The sequence below is a fragment of the Pogoniulus pusillus genome, chromosome 4 (genome assembly GCF_015220805.1).
Source record: "Pogoniulus pusillus isolate bPogPus1 chromosome 4, bPogPus1.pri, whole genome shotgun sequence".
In the NCBI taxonomy this organism is placed as follows: Eukaryota; Metazoa; Chordata; class Aves; order Piciformes; family Lybiidae; genus Pogoniulus; species Pogoniulus pusillus.
The window spans coordinates 16,029,793-16,046,859 of NC_087267.1; the positions used below are offsets into that span (position 1 = coordinate 16,029,793).

General features: G+C 38.6%; 1 protein-coding gene across 1 annotated transcript in view; it reads left to right on the plus strand.

Annotated features, from left to right (window-relative positions):
- USP15 (ubiquitin specific peptidase 15) overlaps nt 1-14,629 on the plus strand; it is a 66,702-nt gene extending 52,073 nt beyond the window's left edge. Inside the window, exons 9-22 of the mRNA XM_064142242.1 lie at nt 3,234-3,407; nt 3,746-3,904; nt 4,584-4,808; nt 6,320-6,403; nt 6,491-6,585; nt 6,756-6,944; nt 8,775-8,890; nt 9,020-9,295; nt 9,582-9,652; nt 10,012-10,127; nt 10,585-10,734; nt 11,319-11,422; nt 12,295-12,383; nt 12,633-14,629. Coding sequence (XP_063998312.1) covers nt 3,234-3,407; nt 3,746-3,904; nt 4,584-4,808; nt 6,320-6,403; nt 6,491-6,585; nt 6,756-6,944; nt 8,775-8,890; nt 9,020-9,295; nt 9,582-9,652; nt 10,012-10,127; nt 10,585-10,734; nt 11,319-11,422; nt 12,295-12,383; nt 12,633-12,818 — 2,034 coding nt within the window. The 3' untranslated portion in view covers nt 12,819-14,629. The remainder of the gene's footprint in view (nt 1-3,233; nt 3,408-3,745; nt 3,905-4,583; nt 4,809-6,319; nt 6,404-6,490; nt 6,586-6,755; nt 6,945-8,774; nt 8,891-9,019; nt 9,296-9,581; nt 9,653-10,011; nt 10,128-10,584; nt 10,735-11,318; nt 11,423-12,294; nt 12,384-12,632) is intronic.
- The last annotated feature ends 2,438 nt before the right edge of the window (nt 14,630-17,067 follow it).

The following is a 17,067-nucleotide window of genomic DNA, read 5'->3' on the forward strand; positions in this document are numbered from 1 at the left end:
CAGACTGAATAGCCCAAACTCTCTCAGTCTATCTCCATAGGCGAGGTTTCATAGGTATTTTAAAGAGATGTAATAGCTTCTAGCTGTGATTGCAAGAGAAATACTAGTATACCTAGCACAAAAAAATGAGCTTGAGCCAACAGCGTGTCCTTGTGGCCAAGACAACTAGCAGCCTCCAGGGCTGTGCTGAGAAGAGCATTGCCAGCAGACTGGCAGTCTCAGCTCAGCAGTGATAAAGAGGTATGCTGAGTTCATTTCTCTGCTTCCCAGTGTAAAAGAAAAAGGGATATACTGAAGCAAGTCCGGTGAAAGGCCACAAAGGTGATAAAGAGATTACAGCATTTGTCCTATGTGGAGAGACCTGGGACCATTCAGCTTGGAGGTTTCTTTATAAACAAAAGAGTTTGCTGTAGAGTTTAATACTCTGAAACAGTTTCAAATTCTATTCATGTTCTATTTCAAAAGTGCTGCATGTATCACTTCCATTCAGGCAGTGCTGAGCATAATTAATGTAGTATCTTTCAATGGAAGCAGAGTTTAGGTTGTACACACTCCTGCTGATTACCACTTCTCTCAGATCTTATCCTCCCCAGACAGCACTGACACCCCTTAGCATTCACATAAGAGCCAGAAACTGTTTCATTTCTGAGACAGCTTCTCTTTGCTCTGATCTTATGTACAGAGAAGGTGGTTTCCATCAGAACCGTTACCAGTATTCCTTGAAGAGGGCCAGTTCCTTGCACATCTTGCCCTGCAGAGTCTGACATGCTCATCTGAAGGTGTTTGTGCTGTAACCATATTAGGCAGAAATGTGACAATCCTGGCAGTTTCTTAGATTTTGTTGCAAGGTCATTAATATTTCTTCACTCAGGTAGGCTCTTCATCCTTCTAAGTAATTGTAAAAATACCTCAGCTGCAAGCTGAGTAGGAGTAAGGCCAGGATACCTTTGTATTTCTCTCAAAAAAAAACAACCCAAAACAATCTTATCACTGTTCCTTATTAAAAGCAAAATCAAAATTATTTCTTTTTTTTTTTTGTTGATACAGATTTTTCAGATTCTTCTGACAGATTATTTCCTGTAGCTATGCTTAATTTACTTCAGGACTAACATCTCAGGCTTGATTTTTATTATTAAGAACTAAAATGTCTGCTATTTACAGGAAAGATAAAAGGGAGCTTGTGGGCTTTGTTAAATGTATCATTATGCACGTTTGAAACCATATCAGGGAAAAAAAATACCAAGCATTTGGTATTTACCATGACTATGTTCTGCACTGAAAACAATTAGAAAATTGTGAGCCTCCTGAAGCGTTGCTGCCACCTGTAGATGTTTGCTAAGTACTGCTTTGCCTTTTGGGTGGGATACTAATGACTGGAGCTCTGTGGGAAATCTTTTGGTTGGCTGTTTGCCATGAAAACCTGAGAGGTCACAAATATTTTGGGTTTTGATTAAAAAATAGAAGAAGGATGGAAGCAAATGTTTTAATTAATTCCACCCCACACCCCCTGTATTTTCTCCTCCTTTTTTTCTTCATTTTTGACATCAGCATGATGATATGCTGACTTTTGAACAACAGCTGTTCAGAGTTTTGCAGTGGGGTTTTTCAACGTTTTTTTCTCTTCAGAAATCCAATTCATGTTCTCTCTGCAGTCACTTGTGGCTGTGAGTTGATCCATAGAAAACAGAAGTCTTTCACTGAAACCTGAAATGGTTACATTTCTGGTGCTCTGTTTCAGTTCTCATAGGCATAGGAAGTTTGGGTTAAGGGGTGTATTTGCTTTTCACTATGTCTGACACTAGGATAGACAGCTGTAAAGTAATTCACTTTTTATCCTATTACTTGGATCTATCTATCAGCCAGTCAGCTTTATCCATTTCAATCTGGAAAACCTCAAACAGGGCTGCACAGCCTCTCATCTCCACTGCTTGACTGTTTTTACAGTGAAAACTTGTTTTACTTATGTTCTTAACCTCTCATTTCAACTCAAACCCATTGTTTCTTGTCCTCCCACTATGCGCTAGTGTGAAGAGCTTGTTCCCATCATCTTAAATTCCCTGTGGGGACTAGAAGGCTGCTGTTGGATCTCCCTAAACCAGTTTGTTCCACCCTGATGCTTCAGTCTGTAGTGTTTTAACACATCTTTCATTCTCAACCTCCCTCTCTCCACACAGACAGGAGCGGAAGTAACACAGAAAAAACCCTCTGGGTTGAGATAATGAGTTCTACTGGAAAGGAGATAGTAAGAGTGCACAATTACCTTAGCCTGCTTGCAGAAGAGCGCAGCAAAATGCAGAAATGACAGCAGAAGCCAGCAACCTATCCCCACCCCTCCCCATCCCACAGCCAACCCAGTGGAAAAAAGCCAACACCCAAAACCCTGAAACTGAAAGCAGCAACTGGAACAGGAAGCCTCTCGTGTTACAGTTGAAGTTTAGCCCCACAATACTTTGTTCCAGCCAGCACTTTCATTTTGAAGCTAGCATGACGCAGCATGGTATGAATATCAGCAGCAGATTCAACTCAAGCCATGACACAGTCTTTCCTCACAGGGCCTTACAACTCCCTGTCCACTGACTGCCTTGGTGGCCCTCTTTTCTTCATTCATTTTATTTTACTTTTGTTAAGTGAACAGAGAGTTGCAAACTCTGATAAAAGAAGAGTTTCCCATACTTAAATTACATGGATTTAGAGAAGTAGAATGTGGTTTGGTTTATTTTTTCACTTAAAGTTTCCTAGGACAGGCTCTGTCCTAGACAGATCATAGTCTACTATTGGAAATACAGTATTCTAGGCAGCCACATACAGAGATCTATATATATATAAAGTGCACTAAAAATAACTATTTGTTGTTAATTTTCTTTTGTATCTTAATGTCTCCCACACCCTAATAGGTAGCAGTATGCTCTCTGACTAGCAGACTGTATGTGTGTCTTCACAGGTGATTAGGTCTCCTTTTTGACTGAGCTGTTTAGAACTCTTCTGGGATGTTTGTATTCACGTGCATGTACATCCACAATGCATGCAGCCATGCATAATACAGTTGATATGGAATCACAGAAAAGACCTTTTCTTGTTTTGGGGGGTGGTTTTTGTTGCAGAGGGAGGAGTCCTGGTTGTTTCTTTTTCCTTGCAGGCACTAGGTACTACAGTTTAAATTATTTAACAAAGTTCAAACCTATGGATAGTATTAATTCAGATCACTGTTGTAAAAATTCTGTTTCTGTTTGCAGTGTCTGAGCAACACACCTCCCCTTACAGAATACTTCCTCAATGATAAATACCAAGAAGAGCTGAATTTTGACAATCCTTTAGGAATGAGAGGTGAAATAGCTAAATCTTATGCGGAGCTTATCAAGCAGATGTGGTCAGGAAAATACAGCTATGTTACCCCAAGAGCTTTTAAGGTCAGTAGGGGATTTTACTTGAATGTCCATTGTCGATTTTGTTTTTTTTAGTTCAAGGAGACAAAACTTATGGAAATATACAAGAATAAGAGTTTCAAGTAACAGTCATCAGTATGCAGTGTGTTCATTTAACTGTTCAAGCACTTGGATGTGTATTTAAATTAGTGTCGACTGTCTTTGTGCTTTGGTCTTTGAGAATTCAGTTTGGCTTCCTCTACCCACTGAAAAGATTCTCTTTTGTACTTCTACAAGTTTAACCTTTTAAACTTTCTCTTGTGGTGTCTTGGAAGTATCTGTTCTTTTTAGCAAGTACCAGTATTTATGTTTATTCTTTTTAGACACAAGTGGGACGATTTGCACCACAGTTTTCTGGTTATCAGCAACAAGATTGTCAAGAGCTACTGGCATTTCTCTTGGATGGATTACATGAGGATCTGAATCGAATTAGGAAAAAGCCTTACATTCAGTTAAAGGATGCAGATGGGAGACCAGACAAGGTAAAGTTTTGGTGTTGATCATCTTCATTTCAATCACAGCTATACATCACAAGACTCTTCTATGTGACTGTGCCCGGAAAGGCTGGGACACAGATTGCATATTGCTTTTTCTGGAAGGGAATTATAGAAAATAAGCCAAGACTTTAAAATGGAAATTGTGTTTAAGTACCGGCATAAACTTCTGTTTATTTGAAGCTGGCAGGGTGTTAAGGCTTTGTTAAGGCCTTTTTGTTCAATTCAATGCTGAGTTAGTTGGAAAAATAATTTTCATTCTGTTGTTCTTTTATTCTTGTATCTACAGCATTCAGTATTGTCTCTCTCTAGTACTCTTACTTTAGGGGAAACTCTTCTCACATTGAGCCACAAGCTTATAAATAATATATAATTTCTTCTGTTATGAGTTTCTTAAGATGCAAATTTTGGTTATATTTGTTTTTTTTTTTACTTAGCCTAAACCACCTGAAGTCTCTCTCAGACTTTGTAATACAACTGACAGAATCTCTATCCTGGGAAAAGCATACATGTTTTAACCTGTAATCCTAATAGTAGAAACATATTTTATGGGGTCCTTTGGAGAGAGATGTCTATGTTTAGGTGGTATCTGAGCATGTTCTATCAAGTATTCTCATTATTCATTTCCTGCTACTTCATCATAACTCAGATTGTGCTTGAATTGCAGGTGGTTGCTGAAGAAGCCTGGGAAAACCATTTAAAAAGAAACGATTCCATTATTGTAGATATATTTCATGGCCTTTTTAAATCCACACTAGTTTGTCCAGAATGTGCTAAGATATCTGTAACCTTTGATCCCTTTTGTTACTTGACACTTCCATTACCCATGAAAAAAGAACGCACTTTGGAAGTTTACTTAGTTAGAATGGATCCACTTGCAAAGCCTATGCAGGTAAGCCTCATGCTTTATGGGCAAAACTCGTGGTTCATATGGCATTAACAATGAACCTGAGTTCCTTTGGTGTGGATTTTTTTCATTTGTAAGTACAATAAACAAATCCACCTTGGGCACTGTGGTAAAGGGTTGGACTTGATGATCTGTGAGGTCTCTTCCAACCTTGGTGATACTGTGATACTGTGTTCTGAAAATCCCAGCTGGAAACCAAATTGCCAATATCCTCCTTAAAGATGAGGATATTGACAATTTCTTTATGGTTGTGTTAATAAGGCTTCTTAACATTTAAAGTGCATTCTGCCCTCTTTTTTTTTTTTCTATTTTAATATTGCTATAATTAATTTTTACGGTTATCAGAAAAAATACATGGTAAATCCAGGCAGTTTCTTAGCCTCAAAAGGCAAATACATGGCTCAAAAAACCCCATGGCTAAATATGTTAGGTAGTTCTGAAATCTTCTATGCTATAACTTTCAATACTCAAAAGAAAAAAAAAATCGAAGTAAGATTTCTTTGTCAAGAATCTTTTGCATTTTTAGAGAGGTTAGTATTCTACACCTTAGAATGGCATAAAACAATGTAACTTAGGTTATGGTAACAAAAACATTATTAGATGGTTCTAGCTGTACCTTAGAGGATAAGTGAGGACAGGTGAAATAAAGATGACAAGACTGTTAGGCAGACTTGCAAAAAAAGCTTTAACATGTGACATCAGAGTACTATAAGAAGGGAAGTAAGGGAAAAGGCAGTGGTTTTGAAGGCAATACTGAGTTAGGGAAATCAAAGTAAAAGGGACATGCATTAACTAGTGTGAGATGAACCTTCTAGAAATCTAGTTATTTGTGAGAACAGCTTTGCACAAGAGCTACACAGTAGTTGAAGATGACCCTGTATGACATGTGAGATGATTGTGAGGAATGAAAAGAGTTTGGGAAGAGTACAGATTCAGTAGAGATTTTGTGAGTTCATCTACATAAATCTTATAGTTATTTACTGGACACATGCTGTACTTAGTTGCAAACTTGTCATATCTTACTTCTAATTAATCCTGGTTTATTTATTATGCAAATAACAGATAAAGAGTCCTGTGTGGAGTTTCATTACAAACCGCAGGTGTACAGCACTAAGGGAAGCCACAAAGAAGTTTCCTTTGACTGTTAATCATCAGGTTCTCTCTCTGCATATGAAATTAGAATTCAGACTTTATCCATTGCTTGCCATTTATTTAAGGGCCGTTTGGAATTGGTGCTTAGGGGTATGGTTTAAGGTGAATCTTGCAGAGTAGGGTTATAGGTTGGACTTGGTGATCCTGAGGGTCTTTTCCAACCTGGATGTTTCTGTGATTCTTTGTGATTCTGTGCCTTTGTTTTTTTCTCCCATTAATACTTTATAACCAACTTGGTTTATATTCCAGATTTAAGAATCTAGTCAACAACATGCATGCAAGTTGTTTTCTCATGCATATTTGGCCTCCAGAGAAATTAAAGTGACATTTTCTTTTTTTTTTAGTACAAAGTAGTTGTTCCCAAAATTGGAAATATAATGGATCTTTGTACAGCACTGTCAGCTTTGTCTGGTGTTGCTGCAGATAAGGTAAGAGTGATTTCTTAAATGAAGCACAATGAACATTTTAAGACATATTAACCTCATATAATGATGTCTATTCCATTTTCTTTTCAGATGATTGTTACTGATATATACAATCACAGATTCCACAGGATATTTGGCATGGATGAAAATCTAAGTAGTATTATGGAACGTGATGACATTTATATGTAAGTATAGATGACATTCTTCATATCTCTTTGCTTCTTGTTATTTGCAAAAGTTTAAAACCTAGACATATGATAAAGCCAGATACTTGGGGTTTCATTCCTTTTTTCTTTCCCTTTGTAGCCTTTCAAATGACAGTTGTCCTTTGTATTTCTGTTTGTTTTCCTTTTAGATTTGAAATTGCTATCAACAGAACAGAAGATACAGAACAAGTTATAATTCCTGTTTGTTTAAGGGAAAAATGCAGGCACACTAGCTACAGCCATAGTGGTTCTTCACTGTTTGGTCAACCTTTTCTCATAGCAGTGCCTAGAAACAATACTGAAGATAAACTGTATAACCTGCTACTGCTAAGGATGTGGTAAGGTTATTTCAAGAAAAGCCTATATGTTATGAATTATGCTAATAGCTGGAATCAGTCAGCACTTACGTTTACCTGCTTTGCTAAAATCCTGGTTAGATTTGAGCACTTGGTCTTTCATTTACTTTCTGTTAATTACATTAATCCAAAATGTTAGCCACTCAGTATCCTAAGCCAACCCTGGGCAGTTGGGGAGGTCATGCTAAGATTGAAAAATTCCTTTGGAGTAAATTAAAGCTAACTGACACCAAACGGCTGATGAGTTGGGTTTATTAGATTGGATTGGCACAGAGGGGAAAAGCAGAGAGGAAGACAGAGTTAAGAAGTCAGGCAAAAACAAAGATATCACCACTCCTTGGATCCAGTGGTGTCACAGGCAAGCTTCATGTTCTTGGTGGCTGGCGATCAGGGGGTTGGAGCACCTCTGCTACAAGGACAGGCTGAGGGAGTTGGAGTTATTCAGCCTAGAGAATAGGAGGCTCTGGGGAGACCTAATAGCAGCTTTGCAGTACCCAAAGGGGGCCTACAAGAAGAGACTGTTTACAAAGTCCTGTGGTAATAGGATGAAGGCAAATGGCTTCAAACTAGAGAAGAGATCTAGATTAGATGTTAGGAACAGATTCTTAACTATGAGGGTGGTGGAACAGGTTGCCTGGAGAGGTGGTTGAGGCCCCATCCCTGGAGATATTCAAGGTGAGGCTTGACAGAGCCCTGGGCAGCCTCATCTAATTGATGCCCCTGCTGACTGCAGAGGGAGTTGGACAACATGACCTGTGGAGGTCCCTTCCCACCCAGACCATTCTTTGATTCTGTGGTAGGTGGAGCACCTGGACCCAGAAGTTGTGGTCCTTTTATACTTTTTTGACAGAAGGGGCAGTCTCTCCAAGTCACAAAGAGAGGTGTGCTATTGGCCTTTCAGTGGCGCTGTTGCAGTGGTTTTTAAAGAGGGAATTCCCATCTCCACAGAAATTATCTTCCCACTGTCAAGTCATCTACCCACCCAGCAGCTCTCCTCCGGAGCTGTAAAGGCCATCAAAACCACCACCCTGTCTATTTGGATTAGGTAATGTCACACTTTGAAACCATAGAGTTATTGTGGTTTATTGGCCTCATCCTGCCACACACATTGTTTTGAGACAATGCAGGGTTGGGCTATCACAACTAGTGTGGATTTTCATTCATTGTTAGCATAACCTCATCAAAAAATTATTTGAAAAGGTGATAGTCAATCTATACTGTTAGTTCAGGGGAATTAATTCTACTGTAAAGGTAGCTGTTTGTCAGTGCTTTTAAAAATGGAAATGTTTTGCCAATTATGCTACTATGGTTATACCTCCTGTATCTGCCATACAAGATTATATATATATATATATATATATATGTATGTATTTTGTAAAAGCACATGGCAGACATTTCTGAAACTAGGCTTGAATACGTGTCTTTCTGTCTAAGAAATTAGAACCATAAAACGTCCAGTTTACATTTATGCTTTATTTTCTGTTGGTGAAACTTTCTTTGTAAGTGAACAGGGTGTTTGTGCCTGTTAAAGACATGGCTAGTGAACAATTAAACAAGTGAAATATGAAAAAAACAAACTATAACACCAAGAAGCAAATTATATGAAATGAAGTAACTGCCAAAAAAATCACGAATGTGCAATTCAGATGTGCTTTTAACAGCAGGCATGCTAGACAATAAAGCTATTCATTCTGAATCAGTCAGAAAAGAGTGCAGGAGTACAGCGTGCTAGAAAGGACTTGCTGTAATGCTTCAATTGCCCATCAAAAATTCACTGATTCTCTAACTGTGGCTTTCATTTGCTATGTTTAGCCGATATGTAAAAACATCTACTGAAAGTGAAGACACTGAAGGATCCCTGCACTGCTGTAAGGATCATGGCATCAATGGTAATGGCCCAAATGGAATACATGAAGAAGGATCTCCAAGTAAGACTGAACTATCTAAACTTGTGTAGTATTTTGTATTCCATGTGAAAATTAAGTTAAATCTGTAGCGTCTTTCAATTATTGCTGTTCTACCTTACTTCTTCCTCTTTATATTTGCAATTGTTTCAGGTGAAATGGAAACAGATGAACAAGATGATGAATCCAGCCAGGATCAGGAACTTCCTTCAGAGAATGAAAACAGCCAGTCAGAAGACTCAGTTGGAGGTGACAACGACTCTGAAAATGGATTATGTACTGAGGATACTTGCAAAGGTCAACCACTAATGGGACACAAGAAGCGACTGTTTACATTCCAGTTCAATAATTTAGGCAATACTGACATAAACTACATCAAAGATGATACCAGGCATATTAGATTTGATGACAGGCAACCTAGACTTGATGGTGAGTCATGGGGAACAGGCTGGGAAACTTCTGATTCTGATACTTTTTTCTGACACCACTTCTATAGGACAGTGTTTTGTTTTCTTTCTGCTATTTGATACTTTTTTAATAGTAAATTCTGTTACTGTATTGTTAGTATAATTATCTCTTAAAACCACAGAGATTGTGCTTCTTATTTTTTATCTTACATTCACACTAGTATTGTTTAAGAGTGATTGTCCAAAGTTAATACAATTTCACATAAAGCAAGAAATAATATTAAGAGAAAACATTTTTTTAATCTTAGAAAGATCTTTTCTTGCTTTGGATTGGGATCCTGAATTGAAGAAGAGATATTTTGATGATAGTGCAGCAGAGGTAAGCTGTTCATGTTGCTCTACTTTCCAACACTAACACATGCAAAAATGCAACTAAATTCAAGTCAACGTAAAGAGATTGTAAGTTTTCAAAAGAGAAAGATTGTGTGTGTTTTTTTCCCCCATTCACAGTAGACACGTTGTCCTAAATAACTTCATTTACACACCTCAGTAACTAGCAGACCTGAGGTTTACTAATTTGAGAGTAAATCTGAAGCTGTGAAGACTTGTTTGCTTCAATGGTTTCAATGAGTTTTTCCATATATAGGAGCTGTGTAGTTACTCTTTATAGTAAGATAACATCACTAAAATGAGTTTTGTTTCATTTGTTCTCTTAACTCAAGAAATACTTCTCTTTAGGATTTTGAAAAGCATGAAAGTGTGGAATATAAACCTCCCAAAAAGCCTTTTGTGAAATTAAAAGATTGCATTGAACTGTTCACAACAAAGGAAAAACTAGGTGCTGAGGATCCATGGTAAGGACGAAAGATCAAAACATTTGAGCTGGGGCTGTTTGGTTTGTGAAAGAGGAGGCTGAGGGGAGACCTCATTGCTGTCTACAGCTACCTGAAAGGACACTGTAGAGAGGTTGGTGCTATTCTCGCTCACACATAATTAGTGATACAATATGAGGGAATGGCCTCAAACTGCAGCAGGGTAGGTTTAGACTGGACATTGGGAAAATTTTTTGGGCTGCCCAGGGAGGTGGTTGAGTCACCAACCCTGGGTGTACTAAAAGGTCGTTTGCCTGTGGTGCATGGGGATATGGTTTAGAGTGAACCTTGCAGTGTAGGGTTATAGGTTGGACTTGGTGATCCTGAGGGTCTTTTCCAACCTGAAGATTTCTGTGATTTTGCTGGGGTTCTCTTGTGGTGATGTATTTTAACACACATACAGACTGCTGTTACCTAAAATTATGTTGTTTTCTTTCAGGTATTGTCCAAACTGCAAAGAACATCAGCAAGCTACCAAGAAGTTAGACTTATGGTCACTGCCCCCTGTACTGGTAGTTCATTTAAAGCGCTTTTCCTACAGCAGATATATGAGGGACAAGTTGGATACATTGGTTGACTTTCCAGTGAAGTAAGAAACCTAAATATTTTGGTACTAGAGGTGTAAATGCTAGCGTAACTAGGGCACATGTTTAATTCAACAGTTACATAAAATGATTCTGTTCTCAGCTTCCACACATGGATCTAGAAAACACTGATGACAAAATGCTTGTAGGTGAAATCTTTAAGATTGTTGGAAGTTTTCAAGGTTGGGCTGGATGTGGCTCTGGGCAACCTGATCTAGTGGAAGGTGTCCCTGCCCATGGCACAGGGGGTTGGAACTAGATGATCCTTCCTTCCCTTCCAACCCTGACGATTCTGTGAAAGGTATGAACTTGCCAAAATAGTAATAGTAGATAGGTGTGGGAAAACTCCTGTTAGTAGTTTTGGTTAAAATTACTGGTTCCAGTGAAGGAGATGTGCTGCCAGTGTAGTCCTGTCTGTGTGGGTTCTGTGAGGAATATAAAGGTCTGAAAGACCACCAAAATGTGAAATCTTTTAAAATATTAACATTACCTTCTTTTGGTTGTTTTCTTTGTGTTTTGATTTTTTTTCCTGTGTGTCTTTTGTTTGTTTGTTTGTTTTTCTTGTTTCATTTTGATTTTTTTCGAACAGCGACTTGGACATGTCAGAGTTCCTTATTAATCCCAATGCAGGGCCTTGCCGCTACAACTTGATTGCTGTCTCCAACCACTACGGAGGAATGGGCGGTGGGCACTGTGAGTTGATTTCAAACAGCACCACTCTACAGAGCAGCTTTCTTTCTGTGTATATTTTGATTACTTCTTGCTTTGAACCAGTGGTTGAGAGACAGGTTTTTGTCATTACCTTGAAATGCTTTCACAAGTATTCTAATACAAAAATCTGTACAAAATGAGCTGTCAGGGATTACTGTAGGTTCTTTTATGCTTCCAGCTATGCATATGGGGGAAAAAATAAGAAACTCTAAGAGTAGCCTTGTACCCATGCAACTGATTTGGTTTTACTTGTCTGTATTTTTAACATTGTACATCGTGCCTTATGTGGAAAGGCTGAGACACCTGGGTTTTTTTTTTACTCTGGAGAAGAGAAGTCTGAGAGTGGATCTAATAAACGTATATAATTAGATGAGGACTGGGTATCAGGAAGAAAGGGACTGCCTCTGCTCACTTGTGCCCTCTTATAGGACAAGGGGCAGTGGATGTAAACTACAGCACAGGAAGTTCCACCTCAGTGTGAGGAAAAACTTCTTTACTGTAAGGGTGACAGAGCACTAGAAGAGGCTCCCCAGAGTGATTGTAGAATCTTCTTCTCTGGAGATTTTCAAACCCTGTCTGGATGTGTCTGTGTGTGACCTGCACTAGATTCTCTGGTCCTGGTCTGGCAGGGGGCTTGGACTCAAAGATCTCCAGAGGTCCCTTCCAACCCCTAACATCCTGTGAACTCCTGAAAGAAGATTTAAAAAAATGAAAAAGTGACTGTGGGATTTTATTTTCACTGTCCTTTGTCATTATTCATTCTCTTTAGAAGAAGAACATTGCTGGTTAATCTTTCTTTGCCTCTATCTGTGAAGATACTAAGTCCTTACACATTGTACTTTTTTTCATCCTAGATACTGCTTTTGCAAAAAACAAGGATGATGGAAAATGGTACTACTTTGATGACAGTAGTGTGTCCACTGCATGTGAGGACCAAATAGTGGCAAGTACTTTTTGTGTTTCTAAAATTGAGACTGTTGGTGATGTTTTCTTCTCAAAGGAAGGAAAATTAAAATGCAAGTTCTGAACCTCACAGTACGTTTGTGGGTAGCCATTTGTGTTCTTTCAAAGGACACTACAAAAATAGTTTGCTCCAAAATGCAAAAGCAACCTGTATGAAACCTTTGCACTTAAAATATATACTTGGAAAAAAAAAATATAGTAACTTGCATTGTAAATCTCTCTTTCACAGTCCAAAGCAGCGTATGTGCTCTTCTACCAGAGACAGGACACAATCAGTGGAACTGGCTTTTTCCCTCTTGACCGGGAAACTAAACAAGGTGCTTCAGCTGCCACAGGCATCCCAGTGGAAAGTGATGAAGACAGCAATGAAAATGATAATGATCTAGAAAATGAAAATTGTATGCACACTAACTAATGGAAGAACTAGAAGCCATAAAAGAGACTTTCTCCCTGGGGATACCAATTGAAAGAGTGAAATTACCCAGCAAATTAAGAATTTAAAAAAAAAAAAAATCTGAGATGAAGAATTTCGGATAACAGAATGTAAATCTTTAATACGTTTTAACATGTGCAGTACTTGAAGTGAAACAATAAAAAGTTAACCAGAAATCGTCTCTAATACATTTACAGTCTTGTATTCACAAGCTATATATAGGAAATCACAAATAAACCCCTTTTAAGTTTTCTGCTGCTCTTCTGATGGATTATGTTTTCATTTGGTTTGGATGTGAGTTAATAACTAAAACGTTAAAATCGGTGGACTTCTGACATTTATTTCTTAGTACTGCAAGAATACTACTGCCAAGTGTAGTTTCTGGATGAATATGTACATGTTCCTTAGCCTGTCACACAGACTGCGAGTAAAAATGTCCTAAATACATAAGTAGTAGTTTTTTTGAAACAGCAAATTTTTGTTTCTCCCTATTTTTTTTTTAATTAAAAATAAATAATAATAATAATAAATTGGTCACAATAGAAGAAATAGCTTGAAAAGGTGTTTTAACCTTTTGTGATATATAGTTGAGCCTCCAGAATATTATGTTCATCTTACTGCTGCTGTGGAACAGGTTCTGGATTTCATGCTGCATTAACAAAAAGTTTTTTCAATTAAATGTAAGTATCCTTTGTTGCTTGTTGGAATCTACTCTGCAGACATAATTCCTGTTATCTTGCTTATAAGACGTGCATAATTTTAATCTGATGTCAGTCCAAAATTGAAAATCATGCTCTAAGTTCTCTCTCCCCAGTTTTTGTATTTTGACAGCTTGCAAACTACTCTGTAATAAGGTCAGGGTTAATAGTATTCTGTATCCATAGTACTGACTGTGTATCAGGCTTAGATGAGAATTTTTTGAACATAACCTGCCTTTAAGTTGTTAATGAACAGAATTAAAGGAGGGCCTGTTAATTTGCTCTGTGTGATGGAATTCACCACAGCCTTACAGCATATCTGGAAAGGTAACTCATTATAAGAGAATTGGCAATTGCATGTTCAAGTCAGAACCTGTACAGTATATAAGGCATATAAACTTTGAATTGGACTTTAGTTAACTGTGTTCAGGGGTCCAGGATGCCAAAATCAATGTGACATAAACCTGAAATGTTTTCTGATTTGCTGCTTTCCCTTTGATCTAGTTGGAAGAATGTATTGTTGATTTGTATACAATACTGCCTTGGAGAGGGGCTCTTAAAAAGTCTGGGGACACACTTCACATATCTGCTACTTGGATAACTACTTTGTGTCCCACTGTTTAAACAAATGATTTTAACAAGAAAGAAAGAAAAAGAATAAAACTATGACGTTCTTCACTTGAACTAATCAAATACAATAGGTTATAAATTGTGTATTGTAAATAAAAGTTCACTCTGTGAGTGCACATTTTGGTAAATTATTTATTTATGTTAGCATTTAAAAAGTTTAAACAAATTGCATTTGACCAGGATATAAATGAGGTATGTTGGATGTGGCTTTGCTTTATACCTTGATATTAAAACTGGTGTTTCATCCTGGTATTTTAAAGCTGCTTTGAGGTTGGTTTTTTTTTTTTTGGTTGGATGGGTTTTGGTTTTTTGATTTTTTTTTTTTTTTAAGTTTTTTTTTTAATGTAAACTAACCTCCTGCATGACAGAGGTTAAAATTTTGTCTGCACTTGAGTTCACTTGGGTTTACATTTGAAATGCGCATGTTTATTTATACAGATTTCAATAAAGCTATTCAAGGCCTTATTTAGTCTCCCGTTTCCTTGTGAGCTCTTTCCTTGCAGTGTTTTGTCTAATGGGTGGTCTGTGTCTGAGGCTGGCATTGCCAGTGACAAGATGGAATTTAGTGGCCAACAGAGAGTAAGATTCATAGAATCATAGAGTGGTCTGGATTGGAAGGGACCTGCAAGGGTCATCTAGTCCAACTCACTCTGCAGTCAGCAGGGACATCCTCAACTAGATCAGGTTGCCCAGAGCCCTGTCAAGTCTCACCTTGAATATCTCCAGGGATGGGGCCACACCCTCCTCCATGGGAAACCTGTCCCAGTGTTCCACTACCCTCATGGTAAAGAACCTGTTCCTAACATCCAATCTAAATCTGCTCTGCTCTAGTTTGAAGCCATTGCCCCTTGCCCTGTCACTGCAGGCCTTTGTAAACAGTCTCTCTCCAGCCTTCTTACAGGCCCCCTTCAGGGACTGGAGGGCTGCCATTACATCTCTCAGGAGCCTCCTCTTCTCCAGGCTGAACGACCCCAGCACCCTCAGCCTGTCTTTGTAGAAGAGTTGCTCCAACCCCCTAATCATTTTTGTGGCTCTCCTCTGGACCTGCTGCATCAGGATTTCCTGAGGATCGTATATATAAAAGGGACCCCCTCCTTGCATTAGCTGTCTCTAAAAACAGTTATAAGTCTGAGGGGAGAAAAAAAAAGAAGGGAGTGGGGGGGGAAGGTTAAAGAAGTTTATTGTCACAAAATCCTATTTAAAAAAACACCTGTTAATCAAAGGGAAAGATATTAATTCTGAGATTGTTGGTGAAATGAGGCATTATAATTTAAGATTAGACAGCCTGATATGATGCCAAGACAATTATTTTGGCTTAAAACCTTGTATTTAGGTGTTCAATACAAAGCTTTATAATTGTGATGAGAGATGAAGGGCCTGAAGCACATGACCTTGGAGGACTGTCTGAGAGAGCAGGGGTTTTTCAGTCTAGAGAAGAGGAGCCTGATAGGAGACTTTAAGGCTTTCCACAACTACCTGAAGGAGGTTGGAGCAAGGAAGGGGCAGCCTCTTTTCTTTGATGACAAGCAACAGACATAAAAGTAATGGTTACAAGCTGCTTCAGGGGGGGTTCAGTCTGGATATTGGGAAATATTTCTTCACCAAAAGTGTTATCAAATGTTAGAATGATCTGCTCAGGGCAGTGGAGTCACCAAGCGTGGGGGTGTTCAAGTGCCATATGGACTTGGCACTTGAGGACATGGTTTAGTGTCAACCCTTCAGTGGTGAGTTGAAGGTTGGACTGGATGAATTTGGAGGTCTCTTCCAACCAGATACATATGTACATATTCTGTGGTGAGATTTACCTGAAGAGTAGAGGGAGGTAGTCCTAGGGAATTTATTAGTCATGTCTGAATAACACACAGAAAATCCCCCTTGGATTCATACTTCTACTGTTTCCCCTATATCATGTTTGCCTAGAACTTGCTTGGAAAAAATCATGGAGTAAAGGGTCTCACAGGAGTTTGTTCAGCCTGGAGAAGAGGAGGGTCAGGGGAGACATTTTTGCTGTCTACCACTACTTGAAAGGAGGTTGTAGACAGGTGGGGGTTGGTCTCTTCTCCCAGGCACCCAGTGACAGAACAAGAGGACACACTCAAACTGTGCCAGGGCAGGTCTAGGCTGGACATTAGGAAGAAATTCTTTGCGGAAAGAGTGATTGGCACTGGAATGGGCTGGCCGGGGAGGTGGTGGAGTCACCATCCCTGGAGGTGTTTAGAAAGAGGCTGGATGAGGCACTTAGTGCCATGGTTTAGTTGATTAGAAAGGTTAGGTGATAGGTTGGACTCAATGATCCTAGAGGTCTTTTCTAATGTGGTTGATTCTGTATCTGGTAACTCTGTCACTTCATTCACCCTTTGAAAACACACAGACACACACACATATATGTATATATATATATATATATATTTATGTGTGTGTGTGTATATATAGTATCTCCAAAGCAATGCATTTACTACTAATAGTTGTATCACTGCAGAAACAGTGTCTGCTTTTGGTGGGTTGATTTTGTTTTTTTGTTTGTTACTGATATCTTGGCATCCAAGATCACACCTACTCAGCTTCCTAATCAGATACAAAAATCAGTGTCATTTCTATATGAGTATCTGAAAGGTTTCTGGGAATTCAGCCAAGTTGTGAGTTGTATATTCACACATGAGATGTGATAATGCATATGGTGTGGACAAGCTTAAAACTAAAACCACAGAGAGTATTGTTATTTATGGTGTCTATCAAACATTACTGTCACTCAACTAGTCACGTATATGGAGAAGATAGGGGGTTCTCTCCTCTCTTCATGAATCATGTCTGACAAAATTCTACACTATACTTTCTGGTTACATTGACAGCAAGTGTTTGGGGGTTTTTGTTTGTTTCTTTGGGGTTTTTTTGATGGCTGGAAG